The sequence below is a fragment of the Balaenoptera physalus genome, assembly GCF_965194825.1.
Source record: "Balaenoptera physalus genome assembly, chromosome: 19".
In the NCBI taxonomy this organism is placed as follows: Eukaryota; Metazoa; Chordata; class Mammalia; order Artiodactyla; family Balaenopteridae; genus Balaenoptera; species Balaenoptera physalus.
The window spans coordinates 55,367,534-55,388,645 of NC_138900.1; the positions used below are offsets into that span (position 1 = coordinate 55,367,534).

General features: G+C 42.9%; 1 protein-coding gene across 5 annotated transcripts in view; it reads right to left on the reverse strand.

Moving 5' to 3' along the window:
- RFWD3 (ring finger and WD repeat domain 3) overlaps nt 1-21,112 on the reverse strand; it is a 63,244-nt gene that overhangs the window by 11,652 nt on the left and 30,480 nt on the right. For 3 of the 5 annotated variants that reach the window (XM_082439022.1, XM_082439020.1, XM_082439021.1), the window contains exons 10-13: nt 17,753-17,929; nt 15,899-16,113; nt 14,423-14,634; nt 9,429-11,911 (exon numbers count right to left, since the gene is read on the reverse strand). In XM_082439022.1, coding sequence (XP_082295148.1) covers nt 11,768-11,911; nt 14,423-14,634; nt 15,899-16,113; nt 17,753-17,929 — 748 coding nt within the window. In that variant the 3' untranslated portion in view covers nt 9,429-11,767. Of the gene's footprint in view, nt 1-9,428; nt 11,912-14,422; nt 14,635-15,898; nt 16,114-17,752; nt 17,930-21,112 lie in introns of those variants that run through there. The other 2 variants (XR_014256989.1, XM_082439023.1) reach the window with 2 other exon arrangements.

Consider the following 21,112-nt stretch of genomic DNA (forward strand, 5'->3'; position numbering starts at 1 on the left):
GAAGGCCTATGTGGCTGCATTGAAATGAGGAAAGAGGGCACTAGAAGAAGAAGTCAGAGAACCCATCAAGGGCCAGATCATATAAGGCCCTCAGGCCCTATATATACATGAAACTGGGGAGGATTCTGATCCCAAATACGAGTACAAATACAAATTTGTATTTACGCTGAAATAAAACCATAAAAACTAGATAAAATATATAAAATATCTTTTGAGGGGTTAGAAAGTAACTCATACAGTGAGGAAATGGGGGGCTACAATCTTTGAGAAAAGAGAAGTACACAGGGGAGCTCCAGCCCAGATTTATTTCTGAGGGGACTGTCCAAATTGTGGCTCAGAAGAATTGAGCCCTTGCAGAAAGCAGTAATCTTATTGGGCTGAAAATATACAGGTAGGCGTTCAGAATCCTCCAAGTGGCTGGGACTTCAGGGTCAAAATACTGGAGAGAAGGAAACCACAGAGAAAGAGCCAAAAATCTGTGAACAAATTTCTCTCAAATGGCTGACTGACTCCTAAGCTGTCCATGCACAGAGTCAGACTCCAACAAATCCTGAAGAAAACAATAGCTGAGAGAGCAATAAATTGAGATTTCAGCCGCCCCATAGTACTGGGGAAAGAGCTTGGACCCTGCTGAGGTGTAGAGGCCTTGGTAAACACCCCTGGCTTTTAACTGAGGCCTCAGAAGTGTTACACCCTAGGAACAAAGGCCATATTGCAGGAGGAAGGACAACACCCCAGGGGTAAGGACCTTGCCCTAGAAGAAAAGGCAAAACTACAATGGGCCAACCCTAATAAAGCTTAAAACATGCCTCAGTGGGGTCAAGGTGACCCTCCAGTACTCTGTCTATAAGAAGAAAAATTAACCTTTTTGGAGAAAGATTAATACCATCCAGAGCTTCTATAATTTTTAATCTGCATGGTCCAGCTTTGAATCAAACATTATAAGGCATGCTAAAAACAAAACAAAGCTGAACTAAGCTAAACTAAATAACCAAAAACAAAAAGTCAGCATAAACTCCATATGATTCAGATATTGGACTCATCAGATGGGGACTTTAAAATAACTGTGACTAGTATGCTATAGAAAATAAAAGATAGATAAAATAGGTGAAAATAGAGAATTTCAACAGAAAATTGGATTCTATACAAATAATCAAATGGACATTCTAGAACTGAATTAAAATTCATTAGATAACATAAAGAGCAGACTGGATATCTTAGTCTGTGTGGGTTCCTTTAACAGAATACTATAGGGAATTCCCTGGCGGTCCAGTGGTTAGGACTCCATGCTTCCACTGCAGGGGGCACAGGTTCAATCCCTGGTTGGGGAACTAAGATCCCGCAAGCCAAGTGGTGCGGCCAAAAAAAAAAATTAAAAAAATTTTAAAACCCCAAAAAACCAGAATACCATAGATGGATAGCTTATAAACAATGGAAATTTATTTCTCATAGTTCTAGAGGCTGGGAAGGCCAAGATCAAGGTGCTGGCAGATTCACTGTCCAGTGAGAGCCCACATCCTGGCTCACAGACAGCCTTGGCATGTCATTGTAAAACTGGTGACAATCAAAGAGAGAAAGAGAAAATCTTAAAAGCAGACAAAGATGTATTATCTTCAAAGGACCAATAACAGGCATATCTGATTTTTCATTAAGAAACTATGAAAGCCAGAAAACAGTAGAATGACATAATTTAAATACCAAAAGAAAAAAAAATGTTGCTAACCTAGAATTCTACACCCAGGGAAATTGTACTTCAGAAATGAAGTACTAGGGACTTCCCTGGTGGTCCAGTGGTTAAGACTCTGTGCTTCCACTGCAGGGGGAACAGGTTCCATCCCTGGTTGGGGAACTAAGATCCCAAATGCTGTGCGGCACGGCCAAAAAAAAAAAAAAAAAAGTAATGAAGTACTGATACACGCTACAACATGGATGAACCTTGAAAACATAATACTAAGTGAAAGAAACCAGAGACAAAAAGCCACCAGTTGTAGGATTACATTCATATGAAATATCCAGAATAGGCAAATCCATAGAGACAGAAGTAGATTAATGGTTTCCAGGATATGGGAGGAGGGGAGAACTGAGAAGTATGGGATTTCTTTTGGGAATGATGGAAATATTCTGGAATCAGATAATGGTGATGAATCAGATAATCACAATCATAACATTGTGATTATACTAAAAACCACTGAACTGTGCACTTAGAATTGTTAAAATAGTGGAGTTTATGTTACATGAATTTGATCTCAGTAAGTTTTTAAAAATGTAATTAGATCCATTCAAAAAAGGTGAAATAAAGACATTTGCAGGGACTTCTCTGGTGGCACAGTGGTTAAGAATCCGCTGCCAGTGCAGGGGACATGGGTTCAAGCTCTGGTCTGCGAAGATCCCACATGCCACGGAGCAACTAAGGCTGTGTGACACAACTACTGAGCCTGCATGCCACAACTACTGAAGCCTGCGTGCCTAGAGCCTGTGCTCTGCAACAAGAGAAGCCACTGCAATGAGAAGCCTGCACACTGCGGCGAAGAGTAGCCCCCGTTCACCACAACTAGAGAAAGCCCGTGCGCAGCAACGAAGACCCAATGCAGCCAAAGATAAATAAACAAATAAATTTAAATAAATAAATTAAATAGTTAAAAAAGGCATTTGCAGACAAACTAAAGCTGAGAGAGTAAGGTAATTCATTGCTAGATGGTCTGCACTACTCTAGGCTGAAGGAAAATGATCCCAGATGGAAGCATAGGACTGCAGGAAGGAATAAAGAGCACTGAAAGGGTAAATATGTGGACAATTAATATTGTTTTAAACAACGATAATGAGAGATTTTTAACATATGTAACAGTGAAATATATGACTCCCATAGCATATAAAGAAGGATGCAGATTGTAACTGCTAGGCCCTGGAGTCTAGAATAAACACTAAAAGAATACTACAAGAATGTGTAAGTGTAAAGCATTTGATTAATCCAAAAGAAGGCAAAAAGGTGGGAATAAAGTGACGAAGAACACGTAGGATAAACAGAAAACAACTGCACTAGGTTTAAGTCTACTTAAATCTAAGTGCATTGGGAAGCTGCTGGAGAGGTATCAGCCGGGGTGTGGTTTAATCTCCAAGCAAGAGCGAATAGAGTCTTTAACCACCTCACAAGTACCCTCAGTGCTCAGCATGATGTTGGGCACATAGAGGGCAATCAATGAAGGCTTACTGAACTGGCCAAGCTGCTCCTCCCACTGCTGAGTGGCTGAAGTGACTTCCCTGAAGCCCTCTAATTGTTCTTCTCATTGTTTGGGCAAGCAAGGTGAAAAGAAGTGATGGGGCAGAGCACTTTCCTCCCCTGACTTCTTACCATCTTTCCCATTTGAGGACTATGGCAGCTTCCAAAATACAGGAATGCTTTCCCAAACTTCACTGTGCAGCTGAATCACCTGGAGCAATTTTCAAATTTTTCTGATTATGGAATCCAGGAATATGCTTTCCTAACAACCAAGGCAACACTGGTCCCTGCCAGTCCTTGGCAACTACTGCTCTAGTGCAGGACTGCATCAGTGGTCTCTCTTTCCTCAAGCACCTCCTGACCTTTGCCATATCCAAAATTTCAAGATCATGTAGATATGACATTGACCCATGAAGTTCTAACACTTTCTTCCTAAAATTTTTTTTTTCTTCTCCTTTAATGCTCAGCTCAAAAGTCTCAATATTTTTGAAGCCTTCCTAGGAAAATTAACCCCTTTTCAACATGCCATTTTTAGATTTATTCATTTATAATTCAGCAGTTCTTTTCTGAGCACCTCCTATGTACTTCCTGCCTTGGGGATAGCACTGTAGTTAGAAGAACCAGCCTGGACTGTCTGGGTTTCATTGTCTAATCCAACATTTGCCTCCTGCTGGGTTATTCTGGGTTCTGTGAGAAGCAATCTCCAGACAGGATTAGCTGTGGAAGAAACTTATTAGGATTAAAGCCTCACAGGAATGGGCCTGCTTTAGCATCTCTTGCCATGCTCAGTCATTGGCTGGAAGAACCCTTGGGGAGTGTGGCCTCAGAGTGAACCCAGCGATGGATTTCATAGCACAGCAGCTGGTCAATTACAGTCCCCACAATTGGACATCTGAGAGGCAAATTTTCATGACCATCATATTCCATCCCTTGTGCCCCACAGATTTATTTCTCTACACAAATTTGATGAACAGCTACTCTATAGTTTCCATGGATCTCTTTTTCAGAGGGAAAAAAGAAGAGGGAGGTTAGTGAAATAAACTAATGTCCATCATAGCTGGTGATCTCAGGGCTGCAAGTGGTATTCATCCTCTTTTTCCTCCATTCTGAATTTCCTTTACCCTCAGCTAGCACCTCAGAAGTCTTGGTGGCTTACCTGGTGATGTGACCCAAGCCTTCATTTCTGGGGTGGTGTTGGTAGTGGGCATAATAACCTTTTCATCCTGGTGTGGTATTGTTGCATGTCTGTCCACAGTTAGAGAGAGGCAACGGAGCACCAGAAGGCATCCAATTGGACCACTTGGATATTCCTCTTTGCTCCCATTATGTACAAGCGGCCCTACTTCCTCCTTTTGATCAGGGTTAGTTACCACTGCCAATATGGTGATTCCTCTTCTCACCTATTGGTCCCTGGGCACAAGGTTCCAAAGTGCTCTGGTAGCAGCCTAATTTATAGTTCAGTGGGACCCTTGCTGTGTCCTCTGGCAAAGTGCACCCCTGTAGGAACCCAGGACCTTCAATGATGTGGAGCCCAGGTTGCTGGGATGGTAAGTACAAAATCACCCAGGTCATTGGGAGTGACAGTAAGTGGAGCCACTCCTGTTTCCTCATGTTGGTTCCTGGACCCATGTATTCTGCCTACTGGGGAAACAACACCAATAGAGGTCTCTTAACACTGCATCCTGAAGAATGACACCCTATTCTCTCAGAGTGTTGCTTCTTAGCTAGTGCTTCAGCTATGTCTTTAGAAGGTCAGTATCAGTATGCTATTAGCTGGCTGTTTCTGGATGGGATAGTATATGACAAGACCAACAGATCCCATGGTCATGGATCCACTTCTGCAATCCCTTCACTGTACAGTGGGTCCCCTGGGTCAGATGCTATGTTGTGTAGCAATCTGTGCCTCAATCTGGCATTCTGCTGGCAGAGGCCCTGAGAGCAAGAAAGTTAAATCCACATCCAGAATAGGTATCTATCCCTATAAGGAAGAACTGCTGGCCTTTTCAAGAGGAAGAGGCCCATTGTATCTGACTTGCCACAAAGTAGCTACTTGATCTTCTCTAGGAAAAGGGCATATCAGAGACTCAGTGTTGGTCTCTGTTGCTGACAGGTTGGACATTAAGAGGCAGCCTTAGTAAGTGGCAGTCCATTCTCCCAGCCAGACTTTGGGCCCATATGTAGCCTCCATCTCTGCCACCGTGGCCACTCCATTCATGGGCCCAACATATCAGGTCTACAGTGGCTGAAGAATGGCTGTCAATTGGTCGAGTCATTCTGCCTACTTGATTGTTCAATACCTCTTCCATGGTGGAGGTTCTGGTGTGCATTGTCCTGTAATGAAAAATCTTTACACATTGTGCCTTCTCCATATAGTCCAACCACATGCCACTATCCCAGACCAGGCTGTTGGACCCTGCCCAGGAATCTGTTTATATTCTCACCTTAAACCACTTCTTCCATACAAAGTGGAAAGATTAGGGCACAGCTTGCAGCTCTACTCATTGGAATATTTTTCACTCTCCACTGTCTTTCAGGGTCATACTTGCATCCTGTAGGTTTTAATGGTGGCACTAATCTCCACCATCCTCCATCCCCCAGTAAGACATTGCTTTTTTTGTTTTTTTTGGTCACGCCATGCGGCTTGCAGGATCTTAGTTCCCCGATCAGGGACTGAACCCAGACCATGGCAGTGAAAGTGCTGAGTCCTAACCACTGGACTGCTGGGGAATTCCTGACATTGCTTTTAATCTATTATCCTGGCCAGTGATTGGAGAGCAGTTTCCAAGGTTTACATTTGGCCTTTCCTGTAATGGTGTTTTTTTTTTAAATTAATTAATTTATTTTGGCTGCGTTGGGTCTTCGTTGCTGTGCACAGGCTTTCTTTAGTTGCAACGAGTGGGGCCTAGTCTTCGTTGCGGTGTGTGGGCTTCTCATTGCAGTGGCTTCTCTTGTTGTGGAGCACGGGCTCTAGGCACACGGGCTCAGGAGTTGTGGTGCCTGGGCTCAGTAGTTGTGGCTCGTGGGCTCCAGAGCACAGGCTCAGTAGTTGTGGCGCACAGGCTTAGCTGCTCCGTGGCACGTGGAATCTTCCCAGACCAGGTATCAAACCCATGTCCCCTGCATTGGCAGGCGGATTCTTAACCACTGCACCACAAGGGAAGTCCCTGTAATGGTAATTCTTACCCCATAGGCCAGAAACATCACGTTTCCAGATCATTTTCACAATGATTTAGTGTTTCTAGGTCTAGATTATTCTAGATCATTTCCAGTTATATACTTGGGGACTGGGGAAATGATCACTGGATGGGTCCACATAACCAGTGGGGTCACTGTGAGCCATAATCTAGCCAGGACTCCATTTATAGTACCAGGTCCCCAGGGGCCAGGGGCCTATGATGATGCTTTTAGTCTGAGTATCAATGGCAACTTGGACCAAATGTCCCATGGTCCTCAAATAGTCACCCAAGTAAATGGCCATTGAGTCTCTTTGGGGAAAGACTGAAGGAACCATATGCTTGGCATGGTGTTGTAGGGTCTTTGTTCCTAGGCTCCCAACTACTTATTCATCAATGGGTTCTGGATCTGAAAATTGGCTCAGGTCTAGAAACTGAGCAAAGGAGCATGACCTTTGGGGACGACCACCTTTAGCCTCGTGCCCCTCCTTTCTTATGGAATTTTTTTTTTCTTATGGAATTTTTTGATTATAGATGTTAAAAAGCACCCTCATTGGCTGTGTCTATTTTGCCCCTAGGGATGCTGTCTTTTATTAACTCTCTCCCCAACTCCCTGCTGGTCAAGACCCCTTAGTCAGCTCTTCAATCTTGCTGGTAATAATGGAATTGTGGTCTCCTGGCTTCTGGAAGTTAAGCATTGCCACCTGGTCTTTATTATTCTTGGGCCTCAATCATTCCCATCTTACCAAATTTCCTGGAACACTCCTGGCATACCCGTGTTATCTAGGTCTACCAGGAAGCAGAAAACAAAAGGGGATTAGGCATCAACAAATAACCAAACAACACAATTTAAAAGTGGGCAAGGGGGGTTTCCCTGGTGGCGCAGTGGTTAAGAATCTGCCTGCCAATGCAGGGGACATGGGGTCGAGCCCTGGTCCACGAAGATCCCACATGCCGTGGAGCAACTAAGCCCGTGTGCCACAACTACTGAGCCTGCACTCCAGAGCCCACGAGCCACAACTACTGAGCCCACGTGCCACAACTACTGAAGCCCATGCACCTACAGCCCGTGCTCTGCAACAAGAGAAGCCACTGCAATGAGAAGCCTGCACATTGCAACAAAGAGTAGCCCTCGCTCGCTGCAACTAGAGAAAGCCCACGTGCAGCAAGGAAGACCCAACACAGCCAAAAATACATAAATAAAATAAATAAATTTTAAAAATAAATAAATAAATGAAAGTGGGCAAGGGATCTGAATAAACATTTCTCTAAAGAAGGTATACAAATAGCCAATAAGCGCATGAAAAGATGCTCAACATCACTAATCATTACGTAAATACAAATCAAAACTACAATGAGATACCACCTCACACCATTCAAATGGCTACTGTCAAACAAACAAACAACCCCCCCCCCCGCCAAAAAAAAAAACCCAGAAAGTAACAAGAGTTGAAGAGGATGTGGAGAAACTGAAACTCTTATGCACTGTTAGTGGGAATGTAAAATGGCACAGCTGCTGTGGAAAAACAGTATGGCAGTTCCTCAAATAATTAAGAACAGAATTACATATGATTCAACAATTCCACTTCTGGGTATATACCCAAAAGAATTGAAAGCAGGGTCTCAAAGAGATATTTGTACACCCATGTTCATAGCAACATTATTCATAATAGTTAAAACGTGGAAACAACTCAAGTGTCCACCGACAGATGAATGGATAAGCAAAATGTGGTATATGCATGCAATGGAACATCACTGTCTTAAAAAGGAAGGAAATTCTGATACATGCTACAACATGGATGAACTTCGAAGACATTATGCTAAGTGAAATAAGCCAGTCACAACAAGACAAATACTGCATGATTCCACATAGATGAGGCAATTAGAACAGTCAAATACACAGATCTCACCCTGTGTGAAGTAGAGATAGAGAGGAAGGAAGCAAGGATGGTTAGGTGGAAACAACTTAGACTGAAGTTCAAGTCTAAGAAAGTTTGGCCAACACCATTGGAGAGTCCTCAAGCTAAAGTTGCCTGTCAGGCATTCAGCGTCTCCCAGAAATGGGCCTGCCTTAGTATCCCTGCCATCCTCAGTCACTGGCTGGGAGCAACCCTTGGGAAGTGCGGCCTTGCTGTGATGCAGTAGTGGATTTCAGAGCTCAGCAGCTGGAACAGCAGTCAATTATGCCCTCCTTGGTCGGAGATCTGAAAGGCACATGTTCATGGCCACCACACCTGGGCAAATTCTTTCACTTCTCTGAAAGTTCCTTTCATATAAAAGGTATACCACAGCATTAGGTACATACTCAGTAAATGTAAGTTGTTATTATAAATCTAAAATGAACTATTCTGATTACTTTTTAATTTTAAGAAACAAAACAGTATGACTACTGAGCTGGAACGACAGCAGTGGCTTACAAGAGTAAAGGGATGAAAAATGGAATAACATACTTCCAGGCACTCCAAATTATCCGGCTAAGGGATCTGAACTTGTCACAGAAATCTCAGTGATTGTCTAGGGTGAGAACCCTATTTTGTCTAGGGTTGTTAAGACCCAGAGAGAAGAACCCAGTATTCTGGAGTGTGGGTGTTCTACCTCCCTTACAACAATTTGCCAAGTTGTACAAACTATGGTTCCTAAAGGAATTTCACATCTTTTTTTGGGGGGGGGAGGGAGGGGTCTTAATCAGAGAAGCAAACGTTAGCATCTGCTAATGTATTTGTTTCCTTTCCTTGACTCCGGCAGCAAGTGACTCAGGTGAACTGAGGGAAGGGGCATATTGTTTGCCTAGTGATGTTAAGTACTGTCACTCTCTCTACCTGGTCAGGATACCACCTTCATGAGAGGAACTGGGGTCATGGCCAACTCTAGGGCTTCTACTGGAGCCCGAGCGCCACAATTAGAGAGCCCGCATGCCACAACTAAAGAGAAGCCTGCACTCCACAACTAGAGAGACGCCTGCGCATGGCAATGAAGATCCCGCGTGCTGCAACTAAGACCCAACACAGCCAAAAAAAAAAAGACAAAAGACATCAGGAGCAGGTACACATGGTAAATGCTTTATTTTCATATTAACATTAAAACATAAAACACAAACATTAAAACACAGAACATGAACAGAGATCCCACTGTCCGGTTTTCAAAGCAGGTATAAGGATATATACAACAAGAAAATATTTTTGAGTCTGCTTAACTCCAAACCCTCAAATGGGAAAACAAACTTAGAGCCAGGGGTGAGGGAACATGGTGGGGCAGAGTCTGGGTCTACAGAGGTAATCTCTCCTGCCAGGCAGAGGAGAGCGGGGGCAGGGGCAAAGTTTTTTTCCTTTGGAGAAATCAGTCACAGTCCCAAGAATTTGCTTCTAAAACATCTAAATTTACTAGAGGAATGCAAGGATTGGTAAGACATGAGATTCTTCCAACTTCCCTAGTAATACAAGTCCCTTGGTTCCTACACTTGGGGGGATTAATCAGCATCAGCTGAGTGTACTTCAACATTAGTCAAATCCTAACCCTGCCCTGGGTTCTGCCCCTGCCAAAGACAGAGGCAGCCAGGGCCTGACCACTTGCATCCTCTCTGTTATCTTATCATTGGCTGAAACCAGATGAGCTCTGCTTTTTCATTCAAATCCTTCTCTGCCACTGAAGCTCTAGACCTGGCAGTCATTCTTAATCATCAACATATCAAAAGGAACACCTCCTCTAGAAAAGGGGGCTCTTTCCCAGGCTCTGGAAACTGGCTTTTTGAAAGATGTCCTTAAATAGGAGGCCGCTCTTTAAAAGCACAACTAGAATGTGGAACTCTGGGGAAATCTACTGCAATAACCCCTTGCTGGTGAGAAATGCTGGAAACAGTTCAGGAGTTGACCGGTCAGAACTGTTTTAAAATAAAAATGATAAAACTTATACATAAAATAAAATAAAATTCCTATTATTTAAGAAAATCACACTGTTAGCCATCCTGCTCCCAAGAACAAGGAGCACACACCTTGAGATATGTTCTGTTGTGGACAACAGTTTAGCAGAGTAGCCTTTGGCAAAGCAAACAGATATAAAGTGAGCCCTCTATTGGAGAAAAGTGCAGCTCCCAAAGTTGGACAATCCAGGGCTGAAATGAAAGCTGGTGGGCATTTCCCAGCAAACCACATAGGCCTCCAACCACTATTATCTTCCTGAGAATAACTGTTTTACTAACAACACTTTTTTTTAAAGTTAGGAAGGGAGGCAAATCAGAGGAACTTGGAATCAAACATCAGTTTCACCTGGGGGAAGGATTTAACCTGGGAATTCTAAACACGCTCAAGAATGGCTCCTCACTCCAAGGGGTTGACTTTATTCAGAGAGAGACTCTTTCAAAATGGAAAACACAAGTCCTTCTTTTGCTTTCAACAGCAGTCTGAGTAGCTTCTCTTTTGCAAGCCTCTCTTGGTTAGCCCCTTGCTCCTGATCTCTCATACTAGAAGACTCAAGTAAGAGCTCTGACATATGGCTCATCTTTTCCTAGTGAGAGGGACAAAGAGTGGCCTTCAAAGCATTGGCTTATATAAAACCAATCCTGAGATCCTAAGCTGGCTAGAAAAAAAAGTGAGTCTTCCTCACTGCTCAAACAACTGGTCTCTCTCCTTGACTCCCACAATGTGACGAACTCCGTACACTCGGCATTAGGGAAGGGTCTACAGCTCATCAGCCACCACCATCACTGGGTTTACCAATATCCCAGCACTGCACACCTGAATATTACTGTTCCTGCCACAAAGCAGACCAGATGTGCTCTACCACACACTTCTGTAGGGATGAGACCAAGTTACTAAAAGGTTATCAGGCCGCAAGGTCAGAAATAGATCAAATCCTTTGGAAGATTCTACAGTGCCCTCTTGTGTTCAACTAAAGATTCTTTTGCATCCAGGCTGCATCCAAGCAGCATCAGGAAGATGGTTAGTCCCTTCAGGAACATACGCATTCCCAAGTCATATAGCTCAAGTGACAAGACCACTCTGGTGGGATGTCACATCCTCTGGAAATGCTTGGTGCACACACATATCCTAAATGACTTCTGGGAGGATACTCTCCGAGGTTCGGCAGAAAGTTTGATCAAAAATATTGATTCTCAACGAAGATTCATGAAGGCTTTTACCCCCAAAAAATGTATAATGTGATGGAGTACCAGTCACTGACTCTTTTGATGGACACTGAAAATACACAATCTGTAGTGCTTTGCTGACCTGGAGTCCTAGAATCATACTAACCCAACGGAACCACAATCCCAAAAGTTCTAGGCCACAGACAATAAGCACAGATCTTGCTCAGGGCTGCCAGGTGCTAACAAACAACATTTAACATTAACCAGCAGCATGCCCGACAAGTTTCAAGACCATGGTCACTCCCACCTATGGATGTGGACCATCTTCTCCGTTAAGGTAGCCAAGTAGCTGTTATGGTTCACCTGAAATGGGCAGATGTCCAAGACAGGCTGATCAGCCTGCAGTTCCTGCAGCAACGAGCCACTGCCAGCATCCCACAGCTAAAAAAGAAAAGCAGAGACAAAGGTCAGCTAGGTCCCTTCAATTCAGCTAGGGACTTGCATTCTTTATCATCGCACAACTTTGAAAGCACCGCAGAGACAGCATTGCCTGGGGAGCAAAACAGACTGTCCCTAACCTTCACAAGGTTGCACAAAGCCAACACACCTGACATAGGTCACGTATGGCCTCACCTACTATAATCAGCAATTAGTCTACCTGTGAGTGGATCTGAAAACCAAGCCTAGTATTCACCGCTTCAATCTATGTGCCAAGAACTCTTTTAGGGAAAGAAGGGTCAACAAGACAAAAAGTCCCTGTCTCTGCCCTCATGGAACCTATATTCTAACTGGTGCTTTCTTCTCCTTTAAAAAAATTTTTTATTGTGGAAAAAAAAAATTAAAGTAATAAAAAGTACAATAGTACAATGAGCCATCCATCACCCAGATTACTAAGCTTTTACCATACCTGCTTTATTGATTTTATTTTTTTCTTTGGTGACATCATGTCATTTTACCCTTATATACGTAAGTATACATCTCTAAAAAAAGACATTTTCTTGGGACTTCCCTGGTGGCGCAGTGGTTAAGAATCCACCTGCCAATGCAGGGGACACGGGTTCGAGCCCTGGTCTGGGAAGATCCCACATGCTGCTGAGCAACTAAGCCCGTGCACCACAAATACCGAGCCTGCGTGCCACAGCTACTGAAGCCCGCACACCTAGAGCCCGTGCTCCACAAGAGAAGCCACTGTAACACTGTAATGAGAAGCCTGCACACCACAATGAAGAGTAGCACCCGCTCACCACAACTAGAGAAAGCCCGTGTGCAGCAACAAAGACCCAACGCAGCCAAAAAAAAAAAAAAAAGGCATTTTCTTACACCTCAGTGTCACTATGCCTAACAAAATGAACAATAATTTATAGTATTCTCTAATACCTAGTGCATAAAAAAAACTTTCTGATAGTCTCTTTTTATATTTGGTTTGTTTGAATCAGGATCCAAGTAAGGTCCACATTATACTTGGTAGTCATAAATGTTTGGTTTTTTTTTTTGGCTGCCCTGGGTCTTTGTTGCTGCGAGCGGGGGCTGCTCTTCATTGCGGTGCGCAGGCTTCTCATTGCGGTGGCTTCTCTTGTTGTGAAGCATGGGCTCTAGGCGCACGGACTTCAGTAGTTGCAGCACGATGGCTCAGTGGTGGCGGCACGCAGGCCCCAGAGTGTGGGCTCAGTAGTTGTGGTGCAAGGGCTTAGTTGCCCCACGGCACGTGGGATCTTCCTGGACCAGGGATCAAACCCGTGTCCCCTGCATTGGCAGGCAGATTCTTAACCACTGGACCACCAGGGAAGTCCAATAGTCATAAATTTAAATAAGCCTCTTTTTTTTTGGCCACACCACATGGCATGCAGGATCTTAATTCCCCAACCAGGGATAGAACCCATACCCCCTGCAGTGGAAGCACAGAGTCTTAACCACTGGACTGCCAGGGAAGTCCCAAGCCTCTTTTAACCTAGAGCAGATCCAACCTCCCCACTTTTTTTTCTTCTGCCACTGACTTGTTGTGGAAGCAGGATCAGTTGTCCTATAGAATGTCCACAACCTAGATTTGTGTGTTTGCTTTCTGTACTATTACTTAACTTGTTCCTCTACCCACTGCAATTCCAGTAAATGAAAGCATTAGACTCTAGAGTGGTGCTATCCAATATGGTGGCCACTAGTCACATAAGGCTCTTTTTTTTTAAATTAATTTTTATTGTGGTATAGACGCTTTACAATGTTGTGTTAGTTTCTACTGTACAGCAAAATGAATCAGCTATACATATACATATATCCCCTCTTTTTTGGATTTCCTTCCCATCTAGGTCACCACAGTGCATTAAGCAGAGTTTCCTGTGTTATACAGTATGCCACATAAGGCTCTTTACATTTAAATTAAATTACATAAAAATTTTACAATTAAGTTCTTCATTCACATTAACTACTTTCAAGTGCTCACATGGCCAGTGACATAATTGGACAGCGCTGCTCTATGGGTTCAAGGACACCACACAGACGGCATCGTGTGCTTCATTTTGCCTAACATCAAGAGGCAAATTATTTCTGGTTAACCCACTTAGAGTGATGCAAAGGTTGATCAATGTATTCAGGTGGTGACAGGCTGACCCCTGCACTGTAAATTCATCCTGAATTGATGAAGCTGATGCCTGATCAATTATTTTATAGAGGTTTCAGTAGCACTTTTTTTAAAAGGTTCACAGTATGGCCCATGAGACACTATAGCTCACATAAAAAGAGTGAGGTCAATCTAAATATACTGGTATGGAAAGATATCCAAAACAGGAAGTTAAATAGGAAAGAGCAAACTATAGAATAGTATGTATCAATAAAGTGTGACTTGTGTAAAAAATAAACTAAGCAACCACACATATACACGTATGAAGATACATGCAATTATGGAGAACTTTGGCTCTTTGCTTTATATAAGTCAGTATAAAAAACTGACAGACTACTCACCAGGGCAGAATTTGACACTTCATCCCCAGTACACACCAGGATGCTGCCATCATTCTCTGGATTTTGGAAAATGGCACTTTTGGTCAGTAGTTTGCAAGTGGGTCCCCCACGGAATGTTTGTACAGAATGGCAGGAGCAGATTGGCTCTCCAGCATTATCCAGCTTATAGGACATCTCCATGAGTACACTTCGTAAGGTGCTGTGATTTTTATCTATGAGACAGAGAAATCAGTATTGATCCATGGGGATGGTCCAAAGAAATTAACCAAGTACATGAACTTGGTTACCAGTCAGTTGAGTGGAAAGGGCACAATTTTATCAAACCATCATGAATAGTGACAGAGCAAACATAACAAGAACAAAATAATACATCACAAATGAAATTCAGAACCCTAGGCTAGGATGAAGCAAGTTATCTACAATAGGTTTTTGTATATGAAGGAAACAATTCTGAGAATGAGCTAGCCTTTTTAGGAAAATCACTGTAACTGGCCAGACCTCTGTTTGGGTTTTTGTCTTCCTTAAGGGTTCTGACTACAAGGTTTTTTCCTTCCCCCAGTCAGGACCCCATTAATCCCTGGAACTGTACATATAAAGTGAAAGCATATTATTACAGAAGGGGAAGCACATACAAGTGGTTCTGCTGGGAGGCAAACAAAAGCTAGAGAACAAAATGGGATCCCCAAGCTTTCTAAAGTCATAGCAAATCCTTGGAGATAGAGGACCTAGATGACTAAAACCAAAAGAGAAAGAAGAGTCTGCTGAAGCAGCTTCTCAGCTCAAACAAAACTTAAAATGCTTAGGTCAATCCACAACTAGCAGAAGTATGAGCACTTTAATGACTATCTCTTACAAAACATCTGCCTGACCATCAATATAGCTCATCAGGAATTTAGATTCATACCTTTCAGCTAGGAAGAACCTGTGAATTTTAGCATAGTTGGTCGTCAAGGGTTGCAGTCCTGGTTCTGGAGGCCATGAGAAGTTCAGCTGGCTAGGGCCACTACGGTTGTCCATCTACTCTTCACTGACGTGTGTTGGCCCCAAATAAGGAAGAACAGCTAATAGCCTAGAGTCTGGGTTCTTTACATGACTCCCCTTATCTGGGCCTTTCTTTTAAGTGAAATGAGGGGCAAGTAGAAAACATGACACTGATCTAAGGGTAGCTCAGTGGCTTCAAGAGCAGGTCTCCTCATTCCACTACTGTCTTAAGTCATAGGGGCTCCTAAAGTGGCTGATTCACTTCCAAGGAGTACCTGGCCAAATATGTCCCAGTTCACACAAGTGAGGAAAAGGGAGGCAGGCTCTGTGGAAGAACCTGGGGCCACTGTCCTCACTGTAGTAGCAAGAGCTATTAGTCTGTGAGGGGCTTACCAGTACCACCTGAAGGCTAGGACAAGCTCTCTTTTTCTCCCCTCTACCAATCTGCTCCCAAACAAACCACAGGTCCCACGAGGACATGCCAACAACACTCACCAGGCCTGTAGGTCACAAGACAGTGCCGGGTGCTGCTCTCTGTCTGAAAGTCTATGCAGCCCCCAGGCTCCATGGGCAGCACGTGAGGCCAATGAGTAAAGCCCATTTTCAGCTCCCAAAAGGAAGCATCCTCCAAGCTTCCAGCCAACACCCCACCATATGGAAATGCAGCCGAGGCAGCTCTGGGTATGTATGACAGGGATACCAGCGGGCATCTGAAGGGAAAGAAAGGAAATTATGCCTCACCTGCCAATACTTGGATTGCTCCAGACCCCACTACCAGGAGCCCTTGAGGACTTTCCTAACTCTATAGAAAAGGTTAAAAAACTTCTGAGGGTGACTATCCTCTCACAGCTGATAAAACTACCAACCCACTCTGCAGAAACAAAAGAGCATACATATAATATTCCACATTCGGTTTCAGAGGGGACACCACATGCTCTAAAAGCAACGGGAAAAAAAAGGACTAGGAAATTTAAAAGTATAAGATTACAAACACAAGAACTGACTGGCGTGAAGCTTCTGGAAATGGGGTTAGCCACATACACAAGAAAAGTCAGGAAGGAAATTCAGCTTATACATCTAATAAACTAAAGCTTCCAAGCTGTAGTTGACAGACCCCCTCAATTAAAATCCAGCCTAGGGAATTCCCTGGTGGTCCAGTGGTTAGGAATCTGTGCTTTCACTGCTGTGGGCCCAGGTTCGACCACTGGTCAGGGAACTAAGATCCCATAAGCTGTGTGGCACGGCCAAAAAACAAACAAACAAACAAAACAGCCTAAAGCAACTACATTTTAATTCAGAAACAGGATTGTTTCTTTAGAGATTTTCTAAATGTCTTTCTGCAATCATATGACCCAGACTGCATGCCAAGAGTTCTCTCAGAAATATTAGCCTACAGACTATGTTCCTACGAACTCGTTTCTGCTAAAGCTGCCAAAGTGATCACGTTGCCTGCTTTGTTTCATTTCCTTGTCATAATGAAGCTAACCTAAGCAAACTAAAACAAAAACAAATACATATTCTTCCCTTGCTATTTGCTGTATTTTACTGTCTACGTGGATCCTCTACATAGACGGCAGTCACCTTGTTTGCCTGAAGTTCGAATTTGTATAAACTTATAGCAGTCACCTTCAGGCCCATGAACCACATCACTGAAGAACGATTCCACTCAACCCAAATGAAACGAAAACCCCACAGTGTTGAGGCTAGGTTTCAGTAAACAATTATTACTATAGTGATATCTTTATGTTTAGATTGCTCTACCCCCCTTTTTGTACACTCTGAAGAGCCAAAGTGGTGCTGGTGGCTACCCATCCTCAGAACCTGGGCCAACTTCACAAACCTCCCAACTCTATAACTGGATTATAAATGGATAAATCATAGTAATATGGTATCCTTAGACCAAGGTGGTCCAGCTGTGGATTAGGGAAGTTTTAAATCACTTTTTATTGGGCTGCTCTTTACTGATCTCTTCCTATGTGTTAGACATGTGTGTCTATTAAAGCAAGACGGTGCTAACCACATTTCACAGATGAAGCTCATAACAGGCCAAGAAATGTGACCAAGGTCACACAGCTCATAAATGGTGGAGCTGGGCTCTGAACACATATCTGATTTCATTTTGGCATGTTGGGTCAATTTGGTTATATTTGGTACCAGAACTTTCTACCATATGAACTATCATGAACACAAACTCTAAGGATCTTACTGATTCTGAAGTGAGAATAGATCAGTGGACTCAGAGAAATGCCCTCTGTTAGGAATTCTGATCAACTGTGAAACACTCTCAAAAGACAGGATTAATACAATCACAGTCTAAGAGAAAGCTGTTACCTACAGGTGGCTCCCTACCTAGCTTTCTGAGGTACTAACTCCTGGATATGAAAGCTTGTGTTTCGAAGGTCATACAACAGAATTGAACCGTTGACCAATCCAGCATACATGTAATTGTTTTCATCAAGACACCAGCAGCAGCTCCAGACAGGACGTCCAGTATTATAAGTCTGGACCACAGTATTTGTCTCCAGGCTGTGGAGTTAAAAAAGACTTTTACAACTATGCATTACAAAAATCAAATACAGAAGAAAGATGTAAAGATTATCATTTTAATGATGATCCTTTAAGAACATAACCACACACCAAAACTATCTGGATTCCCAATTTCCCCTAGGGACTGCCCAGATAACTCCTTTTAATTCCAAAATATTTGTTTTGGGGGACAGGTTTTCCTCCTGAGCTGTAAGGAAGTAAAAGAATAAGTTAAAGGGACAGATAAACAGTACATTCCCTACCCTACCCCTATTACCTTCTCCATAGCTACCTATTACACAGGTAATCAATATTTAATATTGAAAAACTAGAAAATACATACAAGAAAAATAAAAATAAATTATAATCCAATCATCCAGAGGTAGTCATTAATAACATGTTGCTATTTAACCTTTCTTTCTCCCCCTAATTTTCAGCATTACTAAAATAAGTCATAGCACATAGATACACATAAAACATAATGGTACATTGATTTTGGGGGTAAAATTAAGCTGAGGCATTCTTGAAAAGTCAAAAGGTATATCAGGCCTGGAGCAGGCATCATGATGTCCCTCAGATTTAGCTGGAGAAATTAAATAAGAAGTCAACTAAGAGACATCTAATCAGAACTACTTTTTTTTTTTTTTAATTAATTTTTATTGGAGTACAGTTGCTTTACAAACTTGTGTTAGTTTCTACCGTACAGCAAAATGAATCAGCTATACGTATACATAGATACCTTCTTTTTTGGATTTCCTTCCCATTTAGGTCACCAGAGAGCACTGAGTAGAGTTCCCTGTGCTATAGAGTAGGTTCTCATTAGTTACCTATTTTATACATAATAGCAATAGTGTATATATGTCAATCCCAATCTCCCAATTCCTCCCACCCCCTTCTTTTCCCCCTTGGTATCCATACATTTGTTCTCTATGTCTGTGTCTCTATTCCTGCTTTGCAAATAAGATCATCTATACCATTTTTCTAGATTCCACATATATGCATTAATATATTTGTTGTTCTCTTTCTGACTTACTTCACTCTGCATGACAGTCTCTAGGTCCATCCACATCTCTACAAATGACCCAATTTCGTTTCTTTTTATGGCTGAGTAATATTCCATTGTATATACGTACCACATCTTCTTTATCCATTCCTCTGTTGATGGACATTTAGGTTGCTTCCGTGTCCTGGCTACTGTAAATAGAGCTGCAATGAACACTGGAGTGCATGTGTTTTTTTGTTTTTTTAAAAAATAAATTTATTTTTTTATTTATTTATTTTTTGGCGGCATTGGGTCTTCGTTGCTGTGCGCGGGCTTTCTCTAGTTGCACTGAGCGGGGACTACTCTTTGTTGCGGTGCGCTGGCTTCTCATTGCAGTGGCTTCTCTTGTTGTGGAGCACAGGCTCTAGGCGTGCGGGCTTCAGTAGTTGTGGCACGTGGGCTCAGCAGTTGTGGCTTGTGGGCTCTAGAGCGCAGGCTCAGTAGTTGTGCAACACGGGCTTAGTTGCTCCATGGCATGTGGGATCTTCCCGGACTAGGGCTCGAACCCGTGTCCCCTGCATTGGCAGGTGGATTCTTAACCACTGCGCCACCAGGGAAGTCCCCAGCATGTGTCTTTTTGAATTATGGTTTCCTCTGGGTGTATGCCCAATAGTGGGATTGCTGGGTCATATGGTAGTTCTATTTTTAGTGTTTTAAGGAACCTCCATACTGTTCTCCATAGTGGCTGTATCAATTTACATTCCCACCAACAGTGCAGGAGGGTTCCCTTTTCTCCACACCCTCTCCAGCATTTACTGTTTGTAGATTTTTTGATGATGGCCATTTTGACCAGTGTGAGGTGATACTGCATTGTAGTTTTGATTTGCATTTCTCTAATAATTAGTGATGTTGAGCATCTTTTCATGGTTTGTTGGCCATCTATCTGTATGTCTTCTTTGGAGAAATGTCTACTCAGGTCTTCTGCTCATTTTTTGACTGGGTTATTTGTTTTTTTGATATTGAGCTGCATGAGCTGTTTGTGTATTTTGGAGATTAATCCTTTGTCAGTTGCTTCATTTGCAAATATTTTCTCCCATTCTGAGGGTTGTCTTTTTGTCTTGTTTATAGTTTCCTTTGCTGTACAAAAGCTTTTAAGTTTAAGTCCCTTTTGTTTGTTTTTATTCTCATTACTCTAGGCGGTGGGTCAAAAAAGATCTTGCTGTGATTTATGTCAAAGAGTGTTCTGCCTATGTTTTTTTTAAAAAATAAATTTATTTATTTATTTTTGGCTGCATTGGGGTTCGTTGCTGCACATGGGCTTTCTCTAGTTGTGGCGAGCAGGGGCTACTCTTTGTTGCGGTGCGCGGGCTTCTCATTGCGTTGGCTTTTCTTGTTGCGGAGCACAGGCTCTAGGTGTGCGGGCTCAGTAGTTGTGGCATGCGGGCTCAGTAGTTGTGGCATGCGGGCTCAGTAGTTGTGGCATGCGGGCTCAGTAGACGTGGCTTGCGCACTCTAGAGTGCAGGCTCATTAGTTGTGGTGCACGGGCTTAGCTGCTCCATGGCATGTGGGATCTTCCTGGACCACGGCTCAAACCCGTATCCCCTGCATTGGCAGGCATATTCTTATGCACCCCCAGGGTAGTCCTCTGCCTATGTTTTCCTCTAAGAGTTTTAAAGTGTCTGGCCTTAAATTTAAGTCTTTAATCCATTTTGAGTTTATTTTTGTGTATGGTATTAGGGAGTGTTCTAATTTCATTCTTTTACATGTAGCTGTCCAGTTTTCCCAGCAACACTTATTGAAGAGGCTGTCTTTTCTCCATTGTATATTCTTGCCTCCTTTGTCGTAGATTAGGTGGCCATAGGTGCGTGGGTTAGAACTACTTTCTAAAAGATAAAGGCATGGAGCACACTCAGATCTGGTTCAGGGTACTTGCAGAGCATGTGAAAGATAAAATGTAGTAACTGAGGGTTACTGATGAGAGCAGTCATCATGGCACCCAGGACAATGAGTTCCTGGTAGGCATTTCTGTTAGGTACAACGATCCGGGAACAGACAAGGAATAAGCAGTCCCAAGCTAGTATGGTGACTCCATGGTGTCAGTACCAAGGCTCCCTCCATATTGTCATTCTACCAACTCTAGGGTGTTACTCTCATCTGCATGACTTAAGATATATTTTGTAACATATATAATTTTTAAGAA